The sequence below is a fragment of the Lipotes vexillifer genome, unplaced genomic scaffold (assembly GCF_000442215.2).
Source record: "Lipotes vexillifer unplaced genomic scaffold, Lipotes_vexillifer_v1.1 scaffold395, whole genome shotgun sequence".
In the NCBI taxonomy this organism is placed as follows: domain Eukaryota; kingdom Metazoa; phylum Chordata; class Mammalia; order Artiodactyla; family Lipotidae; genus Lipotes; species Lipotes vexillifer.
The window spans coordinates 3154818-3167091 of record NW_006797390.1 but is presented as its reverse complement, the minus strand read 5'-3'; the positions used below and the strand labels follow the sequence as shown (position 1 = coordinate 3167091).

At 52.1% G+C, this 12274-nt stretch overlaps 2 protein-coding genes across 3 annotated transcripts; one reads left to right on the top strand and one right to left on the bottom strand.

Annotated features, from left to right (window-relative positions):
* Positions 1-820: 820 nt before the first annotated feature.
* Positions 821-5532, bottom strand: PHB2 (prohibitin 2). Of its 2 annotated transcripts, XM_007469386.1 has the most exons (10): positions 5197-5532; positions 4962-5046; positions 4568-4647; positions 3511-3695; positions 2977-3106; positions 2771-2874; positions 2279-2356; positions 1841-1917; positions 1326-1331; positions 821-1145 (listed from the first exon to the last, which is right to left on the bottom strand). In XM_007469386.1, the coding sequence occupies exons 1-10, from the start codon at positions 5321-5323 to the stop codon at positions 1118-1120; spliced, it is 900 nt and encodes a 299-aa protein (XP_007469448.1). In that variant the 5' UTR covers positions 5324-5532; the 3' UTR covers positions 821-1117. The 2 variants fall into 2 exon arrangements, with proteins under 2 accessions (XP_007469448.1, XP_007469449.1); XM_007469387.1 differs by lacking the exon at positions 2771-2874 and having other exon boundaries at positions 1031-1145; positions 2279-2346.
* A 64-nt stretch (positions 5533-5596) lies between these two features.
* EMG1 (EMG1 N1-specific pseudouridine methyltransferase) lies at positions 5597-11419 on the top strand. Its single transcript, XM_007469385.1, has 6 exons — positions 5597-5878; positions 9840-9941; positions 10049-10190; positions 10555-10613; positions 10691-10840; positions 11150-11419. Exons 1-6 carry the CDS (start codon positions 5711-5713, stop codon positions 11261-11263), a joined length of 735 nt encoding a protein of 244 aa, XP_007469447.1. The 5' UTR covers positions 5597-5710; the 3' UTR covers positions 11264-11419.
* Positions 11420-12274: the final 855 nt, after the last annotated feature.

The window sequence follows — 12274 nt, the reverse complement described above, 5'->3', positions numbered from 1 at the left end:
CTCAGGGCTGGGGCAGCCACATCTGCTTGGTCTCCCCGTCCCTTTCGTGACAGTCAACCTGCAGAGCAGGGGACAGTTAATCTTTCTTCAAAACCCGAAGCAGCTGAAGGTGAACCCAGGCCCTCTGCCCTCTAACGCCACTAAGCATTCCAGGATTCCTACCTACACTTTCGCCCCGGCACGTCTGGGGTGGCACGTGGGCACAGCCAGCGGCCTCGTTTCTTTGCCGCTCAACGACCCTCAGTGAGGGCGGCGCCGGGAAGGGAGGAGGTGCCTGTCCTGTTGGGGGCCCAGGGCTGTGGGAGTGAAGAGCCCACCTCCAGCGGTCGAGCCCTGATCGAGAGACTGAAGTGTGGGTAGCCTGCAGCAGGCGACACGGTCCGCCAGCCGTCTGAACACGTAAACCCCCTGATGAGCACAAGTGGTCTCCCCACAGCTGCATGGAGCCCTGTTACCAAGGAGGCAGCTCCTGTTGGGGTCATCAGATTTTTGGTCTAGCTCAGCAAAGCCACAGCTGCTCCAGCCTTTAAAAAAGGAGATGTTGGTAAGCAAAGGGGTGATGCGGTTTAGGAGGGTGGGGTGGGGAGTGCAGCTAGCCTCGGACTCCAGGACTCGCAGTTCCCACCCTGGGTCCTGTTCTGGATCCGGCTCTGCTGGCTTCCAGGGTGAGAGCGGCAGGCCCCGGCTCTCCCTACCTGCCCCGGCCGGTGTCCTCGCGCCCCCTGCTGGAAGAGACGAAGAAGGACCCAGGAGTGCGCGGTGTGACCGTGCGCATGCGTGCCTCCCCGGCCCAGTTCAGACACCAGAGGCTTTGACTTCGGCTTAAGTAATAAACATTTATTGAGAATCTCTGGGGTGGTGGCTGTTGCTTCTGGCCACGAGGGAGGAACCAACCCTGCAGGAAATCACAGTCCCAACACCCCTGGCCGACACAGGGAGGAAAGTCACTCCCCTGAAAATGGTCAGTCTTTGTTCATCCGAGAAGGGCTGGGAGGACAGATGCAGAGGGACCATCACTTGACCGTGGGGGCGGGGTAGGGCCCCAAGCTGGCTCCTCAAAAACCGGGGAAGAAAAAGATCCACTTCCTCCCTGAGGGTGGAGTTCTTGTTCAGCGGTTCATTTCTTACCCTTGATGAGGCTGTCACTGTGGAAGTGAGACAGACGGTGACATTATTAGGGGACGTACCTGTGAGAGTCAGAGCACCTCGGGCCACTCCCTCCTCAACTACCCTCCTCCCTGAATGTCTGGGTGGGGAGGTGAGAAAGGTGATGTGGTGGGGAAAAGGCAGGACCCCACAGAAACAAGGATGCACCATCAACTTACCTTCCCCTGTGGACGCCAGGTCACCAGATGAACAGGGAACACAGAACGACAAGAGAAAGGTACATGTGATTGGACGGTTTCATGCCCCACCCAACTCTAAACCCTCCTTCGCTCCCAAGAGAAAAAGACAAGCATGTTGGAAGCTGGGAATCTCAGGCTCTGGGAAGAAGACTTGCTCCCTGGCCACTGCCATTTCTCACCCCTGCTTTCCCAGCATACCTCCGTGCCCCAGAGCAGCTCCCGAGGAAGAACAGCCAATATCATCTTTTACCACTTTTCACTTAAAACTTTACAATTAAAGTGCTTTTTACATGAATACTCCCATTGGATCGCATAAAATCAATCCTGTGAGATTCAAGTTAGGAACTGTCAACCACCCAGTTTTCTAACTGGTTCAGAGACATGGTGTTTTCAAGGGTCACACGAGTAAGCTGGTAACAGGCTCCAGAGCCCAAGCGGCCAGACTCCGGCCCTTGTTCTGTGTCAACACCCCACCTGAAGGCCATGTCTCTCACCGGGTGAAACTTTCATCCTGTAGGTTCAGCACAAGGTTGTCAGCAGTGAGATAGATACGATTCTGTGACGTGGCAATCTACAGGGCAGAAAGTAAGATGGATGTTTGTACCAAGCAAAAAAGACCTTGATTCCTACCCTTGCAATTCAGTAACCACTGGTGGAACACGTGTGGGTTACGAACAGGGAAGTGGCGATGTGAGAGCCACGGTTTCTGTGCTCACACAAGGATCCAGAGCAGCGAGCAACTGTGATGTGTTAGGTCCACAAGAGGTATGAACAAAAGGTCAGGGGCGCCCAGGGGACACCATTTTTGATGGGAGGAGGAGTGTCAGAGAAGCCAGTTTGAATAGAAATCCGAACACGCAAGACCCTAATCCCCTCATTTCAATGTGTAGAAACACCTTCCCGCCTCAAGGCGGCCTTGAGTTCACACTCACCGTCTTGGAGATGTTCTGGGCTGCCCGAATCTTGCGCAGCTTGATGTAGCCTGGGTTCTTGCCCAGAGCTTCTCCCAGGTGAGCAGGGTGGGGTTAAGGGTTCACACAAGGCTAGATCTCAGCTGGGGTCGCACCCTATGACTCGGCTCACTCAGCCGTCCTCTGGGCTGTCAGATCCAAGGTTGCGCTCAGGTGGCTCGTGCCCAGCCCTACTTTGCCCCTACCTGTAGGCCTCCCCGCAGGCAGCTGCCGGGAACAGGAGGCAGCAGCACAGATGGAGGCAAGGCCAGCAGTGCTATTGATCTGCCTTACAGTGAGGAGCCAGGCCTCAGGTGCCCCACTAAGACTTCAGATCCCACCCGGCACCCCAACCCCCCAGGGGTCAGAGAGCACGGTTCGCATTCGCCTTAGTCTCATCAGCCAGCCCACAGGGCCGGATGGGAAGCCGAGTGTTCCAGGGGCTGGGCTGAGAGCACTGCAGTAGAAGGATATCATCTTGGCGGCCTCAGCCTCACCCTCGGCCTGCACGATCTTCTGCCGCTGTTCCTGCTTCGCTTTTTCCACCAAGAACTGGGCCCGCTGGGCCTCCTGCTGGGCTGTAGCGGGAGAGAACCGGGGTCACAGATGTAAGGTGTCAGGAACCCCATCCCTCCTCCTGCTTCCTCAGAAACCCTTGCCTGGCTCCTCCTGCGACTCACCCACTTGTTTGGCTTCTACAGCAGCTGTGTACTCTCGGCTAAAGCTCAGCTCAGTGATGGCTACGTCATCCAGTATGAGGCTGAAGTCCTTGGCCCTCTCCGTCAGCTCCCGTCGGATCAACAAGGACACCTGGGGGGAGGAGAGAGGGGCGTTGAGGGGACTGGAGAACTGAAAAGGAAGGCGTGCTTCTGTGATAGTCAGAATCCCAGATCTCCGGAGAACCGCAGAAAGTGCGCTAACCCCTTCTTAGTTCCTCGTTAGGCCAGTTGAGCTGGGAAGGACTTGGGTCACGCTGACTCCTCCATGCTGTACCAACCCCACACGCACGCCTGGACCACTTTTCTCCCACGCAGCCCGACACTGACTGCTATCGAGCTCCAATCTTGGCTCTCCTTGTTTCCTACGGTAGCCATCTGCACAGCTTTTGGGGGGCAACGGACCTCGGGTCACTACCCTTTCCTAACACCCAGCGCGCTGGGCCTAGGAGGGAAATGCTGATGCTACGCAGATGGTGATGGGAGCCAGAGTCAGACCTGGGCCCGCTGGGTGATCAGCTGGGAGGCGTTGAACTTGGCCACCACGCTCTTGAGCACCTCGTTGACGATGGATGGCAACACGCGCTCCTCGTAATCCAGCCCCAGGCGCTGGTACATGCTGGGAAGCTCCGCGGCGTTGGGTCTGGACAGCACCCGCAGGGAGATGTTCACCATCTGCAGGTCTAAGCGTGAGGTCAGCAGTGGCTGGGCAAGGCCTCACCTGGCTTCCTAGCAAAGCCTCCCTCGCCAAGCTTTTTCTCCTCTGGCTTCTCTCTTTACCCAGGGCAATGCCCTGTGGTCCGGAACTGCCCCGCGGTGGGGAGAGTGATTCGGCACAGACCACATGCGCCCTCGTCCGCTGTCAAGTCTTCTCTACTCACATCCCTCCTCCAGTAAAGCTGACCTTCCTTTTCGCTACTCTATTTCAGGCTGTGGCACACTGTACCATAATCCTGAACTAGACTGTGGGAACTTGAGAACAGAGGTGGTGTTTTGTGAATTCTTGATTTCTTAGGGCCTAGGATTTCGGGAATATTAAGCAACCTGCACTAAAAGTCGTGCAAAACAGTACGTTACAGGTGAGCTACTTGCCTCATTGTGAACGTGTGTGTGTGTGTGTGTGTGTGTGTGTGTATAAGGGTTGGTCTGGGGAATCTCAAAGGCAGAGCTTCTGTGAATGGTCTAGGAGGGAACAGGTGCACCAGTGAAGAGTGCGGCCAAGTTTCGCCAGGACAGAGCGTACCAGTAGGTTAATGAGTCAAAGAATTAAAAGAAAAGTTTTAAAACAAAGCTTTGTTCTAGGCAGTGACTAAGATAAAGGACAAACAATGCTTTCACCGAGTTCACATTGGGGGGGGGGAGGAACAGTTGAAAAATGTACAAACACACAGCGTGTCCAGAATGTACTGCTTGACCTCCAGAAACAGGTACCCTTATTTTAGCTTGTTTGCAAAGGTGGAAACCAAGGCCCAAGAGATCTGACACTCCCATCTTGCCTAGTCTCTGGCCAGGCTCCCTTGTTTACTGCCAGTGGCACCCCAGTGCCCAGACCTACCTTTGGAACCTGTGGGGGAGGAAATTTTTCGGGGTCTGGCGCGAATGTCATAGATGATGGGGTACTGGAACCAGGGGATCCTGGAGGGGAGGGAACAGGGACAGGGATTAGGAGACTACCGTTTCCCTAGTTTTGTCCGGTTTTCCTTCACCACGTGTTTCTTGGCCTGCTCCTCCTCTTAATGACCACGGTCAAAAAGAAATTCTCTTTTCCCTCCGGAGAACAACAGTATGTGCTCCTGAGATGTGGCCAGCACGCACTGTTCTGGGAGATGGGGTGAGGAGGGTAAAGAGCGGCGCGGAATCCCGCTGAAAGTCCTCCCACAGCCATAGGTGGGTCGGCGTTCAAGGGTGAAGGGTCAGGGTCAGGGTCAGTCCGCTCTGCCCGTCATTACCTGAAATGAAGGCCCTCGGCCAGAATGGTGTCCTGCTGCACGCCTCCGATCCGGTTAAAGAAAATGGCTCTGTGCCCTCCTTCCACTGCAGGGAGAGGGGTAGGGGTCAGCTCAGGCCGGGCTCAGAGTACGTGGGGCGGGATGAGGATCTGGGTGAGCGCGGGGACCTGGCGGGGCTGGGCAGGGGTCCGGGAAGGGTCGGGCGGAGTCCGGAGGGCAGGCTGAGGTCGCTTACCGGTGAACACCGACTCGCGGACGCCGTAGGCCACGGCGCCGGCCCCCAGCAGCAGCTTCAGCGCCGTGCCCATGCCCCGGGGCCCGGCGGGCAGCCGTCCCGCTAAGTCCTTCAAGTTCTGGGCCATGTTCGGTCCTGAGGCCGGCGGCACCAGTGGTCCGAATGGGGTGCCGGCCCGCCTCTACAGCTCTCCAGTTTACGGATCGCACCCTCCACACGAGGGTCCGGGCCCCAGGTGCTCGCGGGAGAAAGGGCACCGGAAGTGCGCTCCCTTCTAAACTCTCCCCCCAGCCTGCAGAGGACCCGAGCTTGCGGCACCGGAAGCACGCCTCTGGAAGTTCCCTCCCCTTTCTGGAACCCTGCCCTTCCAGAGCGGCTTCGGGAGCACCTGCAGCCAGCCGTCGCCATTTCCGAGCGCCCACTTTCAAAATGGCAGACGGAAGGAAGCTTGCGTTTGGGGCGAGAGCGAGGCCCTAGTTTAAGGACGTTACACAATTTCCGGTCCGGTTGCAAGATGGCAGCGCCCGGTGGTGGATTCCAACCTCGTGAGCGGCGCGCCGCGGAGCAGGAAGAGGACTGGGATGCTGTGACGCCCAAGCGGCCCCGACTCGCGGCGGGAAGCAAGATCGGAGGCCGTAGGCTCATTGTGGTGCTGGAAGGGGCCAGTCTGGAGACAGTCAAGGTAGTTTCGGACTAGGGGATGAAGAGCTAGTAGATCGATAGGATGGGACCAGGTTGGGTGAGGGTGATGGGCTCAAAGTGCATGGAGAAAGCGGAGACAGGTGAAACATGCTTTGGAGAAAGAGTGGCCTAATCGACTGTCTCTTCCTTTAACATGGGTCGGCAGTGCTCGTTTTCTTTGCCCTTGAATCCCATTGCAGCCGTCACATGCTTGCTTCCGATTGATTTACTAGGATTCTATGGTAACCCTAACGCCATCCCCAACCCCAGAGTCGTCTAAGGGGAAGGGGTTTCGTCCATCGCGTCGTCCCGCTTCATCCCAAGACAAGCTTACTAGGTAGAGGGGAAAGGTAGTTACTGCAGCTCAGTCTTCCCACCCTTTGATTTGTAAGGACTTAATGTTTTAGTATGTTGAAAGGTGTCTGTCACTCCTTTATATTACTGTACATTTCAAAACACTGCCTGGACCAGATGATCATGAATACTTTCACATCTTTATTTTTACTTATCATTTGGCTCTTCTCCCGAACAAATCCCGCAGTTCCCTGTCTTAACAATTTGTGCAGTGTTCTCATTCTTTCTGATATGGTTTCTCATACTGTTTAGAACTAAACTTGTTCAGTGAGTAGGGCCAGAAGAAATAGCACTGGTTTAGAAGCCAGACCCGGATTTTAATCTTGGTTCTTACACTTATTTTAAGTGTGTGATTTTGAGAAAACAAGTTTGTCCTTAGTTTGTAAAGCGGGGGTTAATACTTTGCAGGGGGATTGTAATGAAAGTGCTTTAAAAGTAGTACATTGCCATAGTAATCTGAGTGCAATTCATTTCCATCTTTTCTTCCTCAACCACTATGGCACTTTATTAAGCTAGAAGTTTAGAAAACTTTTTTCTTTTTTTAAATGACCAGTTAATCAGGTTTCCTTTCATTTTCTTCTATAATTGATATTTCTAACCTAATTATAGGTTCATATATTCATTTTTCACTTCATTGCCGCTGTCTTCCCAGGCTATTAATTCTGAGCATCACTTAACCACTTCATTTCTTCATATCTGTGGGGATGACAGTAGTACCTATTTTACTGGGCTGTTGGAAGGATTAAAGGAGTTAATATGTGGAAAGGGTTTAGAATAATTTCTGTCACTTGGAAATAGTTGTTATTATTATTCTTGATTCAGGTTACTTATTAGGAAGTTGAAAAGGTTGTGGGCAAATTAAAGTTCCTAGAGCATGCTCTGGAATAAATTAGGCCAGTTGTCATTAATGGTACTGCAAGGGTGATGGACTCCATAGCTGGTTGAAATCTTCCATACTGTTAGCTTTTGTCTTCCTTCTGCTGATACCTCTTGCTTCTGCAAGCCTCATCTGGGCCTGCACTCTCCATTTATTCTTTTTCAATTTTTAAAAATTGTTTATTTTTTATTAGAGTGTAATTGCTTTACAGTGTTGTGTTAGTTTCTGCTGTACAATGAAGTGAATCAGCTATATGTATACGTATATCCCCCCTTTAAAAAAATTGATTTGGTTGTGCTGGGTCTTAGTTGGGGCAGGCGGGCTCCTTAGTTGCAGCTCCAGGGCTCCTTAGTTGTGGCTCGCTGGCTCCTTAGTTGTGGCATGCGAACTCTTAGTTGCAGCATGCATGTGGGATCTAGTTCCCTGACCAGGGATCGAACCCGGGCCCCCTGTGTTGGGAGCACAGGGTCTTATCCACTGCACCACCAGGGAAGTCCCTCCATTTATTCTTTGTACTCCACAGCCTCACTGGCCTTCTTTAAGCTCTTTGAAAGCACTACGTTCTCTTATATCTTAAGGTCATTGCAGATAATGTTGTTTAACTGCAAGCACCCTTTACTCGACTCTTTGCTTTATTAATTCCTACTTAATGTTTATTCATTTAAAAATTATTGAGCCTATTAGGCTACTCATTCTTCAGTTATTAGGTTAAATGTTACTTTCCCATAGAAATGACTCCCTTCCTGGTATAAATCAGGTCCTCATAATTCTTTAGTGAACCGTTTAGTTTTCCTTCGTAATGTTTATCACAATTCGAATTAAATACTCATGTGCTTGTTTAGTTTGTCTCTTCCACTAGAAGGACAGAGAATAAGGTTTTAAAAATTCTTGTGTCTCCAGTGCCTATTACAGAATACACATGGTATTCATTCTTTGATTATTCTAGTTAGTGGTTTTCAAGCTTATTAACCACAGCCCACAATAAAAAAAATTACATTGTGAGCCAGTGTGCGCACTCAACTATATGAAGCTGAAAGTTTCATAAGCCTTTACTTACCATGACTACATTTGAAGTACTCTGATGTTTTCTATTCTGTTCCATTAAGAGAACGAAACCCTGGTTATAACTTACTAATGGGTCAAATCTAGATTCTTCTATTCAAGAGGTTCTTTTTCTATAACTAAGAGTGTCCCATGGACTTAGTTCTTGGTCCTTTGTTTTACTCTCTGTGACGTTCTTGTTATTTCAGCTGCTCAGTTAATTTCAAAATCTATATGCCTCTTCCCCCAAACTTTTTGGAGTCATATCTCAAGATGTTGCTGGACATACAAATGTTGTGTTGATACATAAAAACTTGGCCTTTTCAAAACCTGTTTGTACTTACTGGTATGTTTTTATTTAAAAAAAAAAATTTTTTTTTTAAAAGTCTTTTAATAGAGTACTTGGAAAGCTACGTTTTAAAAAAAAATAAATTTATTTATTTATTTTTGGCTGTGTTGGGTCTTCGTTTCTGTGCAAGGGCTTTCTCCAGTTGCAGCGAGCGGGGGCCACTCTTCATCACGGTGCACGGGCCTCTCACTGTCGCGGCCTCTTGTTGCGGATCACAGGCTCCAGACCTGCAGGCTCAGTAGTTGTGGCTCACGGGCCCAGTTGGTCCGCGGCATGTGGGATCCTCCCAGACCAGGGCTCGAACCCGTGTCCCCTGCATTGGCAGGCGGATTCTCAACCACTGCGCCACCAGGGAAGCCCTACTGGTATGTTTTTAAATTTTTTATTGACCACCCTATAATGCTCCTCAGGGCTCTGATTTGCAATTGTTTCTTTTAGCAGTTGCTCACATGCCTTAAAATTGGAACCACCCCTCTTTGTTTTACTTATGAGAATGTTCCTTGATTAAACTACCTCTTGCCTCATTAGAATTTTCACATTTCTTCCTGCTCAGATTTGCAGCTCTTTGTGCATGTTTGTTATAAGCAAACCGAGGGTAGTGACTGCGTATGTTTTGCCCAGTGTATACATAATGCTTTTGTGATAAACAAGCATTCAGTCTTGCTCATTAACCTCACTTCTGCCTGGTTCCAGAATCCCTCACTGGCTTTGCCTAATACCCGTAGGTTTTAAAATTAAATCCAGTTTAGGGACTTCCCTGATGGCACAGTGGTTAAGAATCCGCCTGCCAATGCAGGGGACACGGGTTCCAGCCCTGGTCCGGGAAGATCCCATGTGCCACGGAGCAACTAAGCCCGTGCGCCACAACTACTGAGCCTGCGCTCCAGAGCCCGCGACCCACAACTACTGAAGCCCACGCGCCTAGAGCCCGTGCTCTGCAACAGGAGAAGCCACCGCAATGAGAAGCCGGCACACCGCGATGAAGAGCAGTCCCCGCTCGCAGCAACTAGAGAATACCTGTGCGCAGCAACAAAGACCCAGCGCAGCCAAAAATGAACAAATAAATTAAAAAAAATTCAATCTAGTTTAGATCGTGTAGAATCACAGGCTGCACTCTTCCTCCCTTTTCCCTCCAAGACCAGTTATGGGATGGGGTCGGCGGGGGAGGACGTGGCCACACAGTAATCCCCTGGAGGGTTTTCAGGGCCGCACACCGTGTGTCTGATTGAGTAGGTCTGGAGTGGACCTGAGAATGTTGCTGGTTTGGGGACCACCTCTGAGAACCACTGTTCCAGGTAAAAGCAGCTTATGTTGCTCTTGACCTTGTTCCCTGTTCGTCAGGTGGGGAAGTCATATGAACTGCTCAGCTGTGACAAGCACAAGTCCATGTTGTTGAAGAACGGACGGGACCCTGGGGAAGTGAGACCAGATATAGCTCACCAGGTAACTCCAGGGACAGAGCTCAGGCCCCCGTGCCTCTGTACGGAAGGTAAGGCAGCTGCGTGCGACTTCTCTCGTCTTAACTGTGCCTTGGTCTCCGCCTCCCTCAGAGTTTACTGATGCTGATGGACAGTCCCCTGAACCGGGCTGGCTTGCTACAGGTTTATATCCACACGCAGAAGAATGTGCTGATTGAAGTGAACCCCCAGACTCGAATTCCCAGAACCTTTGACCGCTTCTGTGGCCTCATGGGTGAGAGAGAAGCCTTAGGACTTAAACTTGGCAGTAGTGATGAAGGAAGAGGCAAAGGGATAAATTAAGTGTGGAATTTTTAAGTGGGGGAGGGGCACATGTGGCTGATTCCAGAACAGGGGAGTCTGGCTTTCTTCCCACGCACAGTGGGTACAGCCTGCGTGGGTTCCTGGCTGAGGAGCAGGGAGGGGGCCTGTCACCACACAACCAGTGATGTGCTTGACAGCTGCTTGTTCATGACATTTCAGTCGTGTAGACACGCAGAGCACGTGGATCTCACCTCACCTGAGGCTTTTCCTGGTTAAATTACTGGGCATAAGAGGCAGGCTCTCTGCCTAGCTCTGAACTCTTTTTTCTGCCCTAGTTCAGCTTTTACACAAACTCAGCGTTCGAGCAGCTGATGGCCCCCAGAAGCTCTTGAAGGTGAGGTGTTGACAGCTACTAGTTGGAGGTAGTGCTCTGGGAATGTGTCTGGGGCTGATTTTTCTGTTTTTCTTTAGGTGATTAAGAATCCAGTGTCACATCACTTCCCAGTTGGGTGTATGAAAATCGGCACTTCTTTTTCCGCCCCAGTCGTCGGCGATGTGCGGGAGCTGGTGCCCAGCGGTGACCCTGTTGTCTTTGTGGTGGGGGCCTTTGCCCACGGCAGGGTAAGGCCTGGGCTCAGCTCTTAGATTCTTCCCGGAGCTTAAGCTCAGGACAGAATCCCAAGAGCACTTAGTGTTTTGACGATCCTTGTCCTTATAAGTTGGGGACAGATGAAGCTTCCATTTCCTGCCTCCAGGGCGCATCCGTTGAGGAATGCTGGCATATGTGTCATGGTCAAAGCCAGGGCCGTCTCCGTCCTTTGCCCACACTGGTATTAAACAGCACTGGGAAATGGTAGTCTTCCTGCCCTAGACAAGGGCTGAACCTGTGACGGAGTGACAGAGCTGGCTGACTGACTGCTCTCTCCCCAGCTGGATGTGGAGTACACAGAGAAGATGGTGTCCATCAGCAACTACCCCCTCTCTGCTGCCCTCACCTGTGCAAAGCTCACCACAGCCTTTGAAGAAGCGTGGGGCGTCCTCTGACAGAAGCACCCTGCCCTGACACAGACTGTGGACATTGCTGCCCCGCCCCGGTGCTCAGCTGACTGCCTCAAGACCCCGTTCCTGCACCAAGACCGGGGTTTGCGCGGGTCTGGGCTATACACCTGCTATTTGTTTATCTTATAAACATTGTTCTTGCAAACCTAGTTGTCCTTTGGGGATTCCTAAGCTCAGCAGCCTCTGATGGTGTGACCTGGCGTAACCCCTCAGACCTCAGGAAGACACATGAGGTTACAGTGTTTGCAGTTTGGTCCTGGGCTTCGCAGGTGGGCTTTGTGCCCTAAAGGAGGGAGCCCTGATAATTTCAGCCATGGCAGATGTGGAGGGCTGTGTCTGAAAGAAGGCAGCCAGGAGTGCTAGCAGTGAAAAACAACACACTGAGGTGACTTTATCTGGTACAATCCTAGGTAGAAAAGTGGAGCAGGTGGGGCTGTGCCCCTCCCCTCCCCCCATGGGAGGGGCGGAGGTAGCGGCACATGTACAATCATAATAAATTGGCAGAAGAAAACCACAACAGATTCCTGGCTAGAGGGGGAGAGATAAGGCAACGTGCATGGGGGAGCCCAGAGGGGAGACAACGGGCCCCTCTACTCCTCCCACGAGAGTCTCCCCTTTGGCCCCAGATGGAGACGTGGCCGGCAGCAGAGGCACAGCTGGGGGAGCCCCGTCTTCCCGCACCCTGGCTTCTGGTTCTCTGTGCTCTGGGAAGGAGTGCTGTGGAAGGGGAGGCGAGTCGTTTCTGCACCAGTCCTGCTCTGGGCCACCTGCAAGGGGAGAAGGCAGCGGGGCAGGTCAGTCTCGCCCTCCTAGTCCCCGGTCTGCAGCCCTTCCAGCTCCCTCCGGGTGCGCCTCAGGGTAGTCGGTGCCCCATGCTGTGCTTCCTGGAAGGCAAGCCCCGTGAGGTCCCCCCGCATCTCCAGTACTACCCCCGCCCCAGTCTGTTGCTGTCTTCTGTAACCCGGTAGTTTCAGCTCAGCTGGAGGGATCTTACCA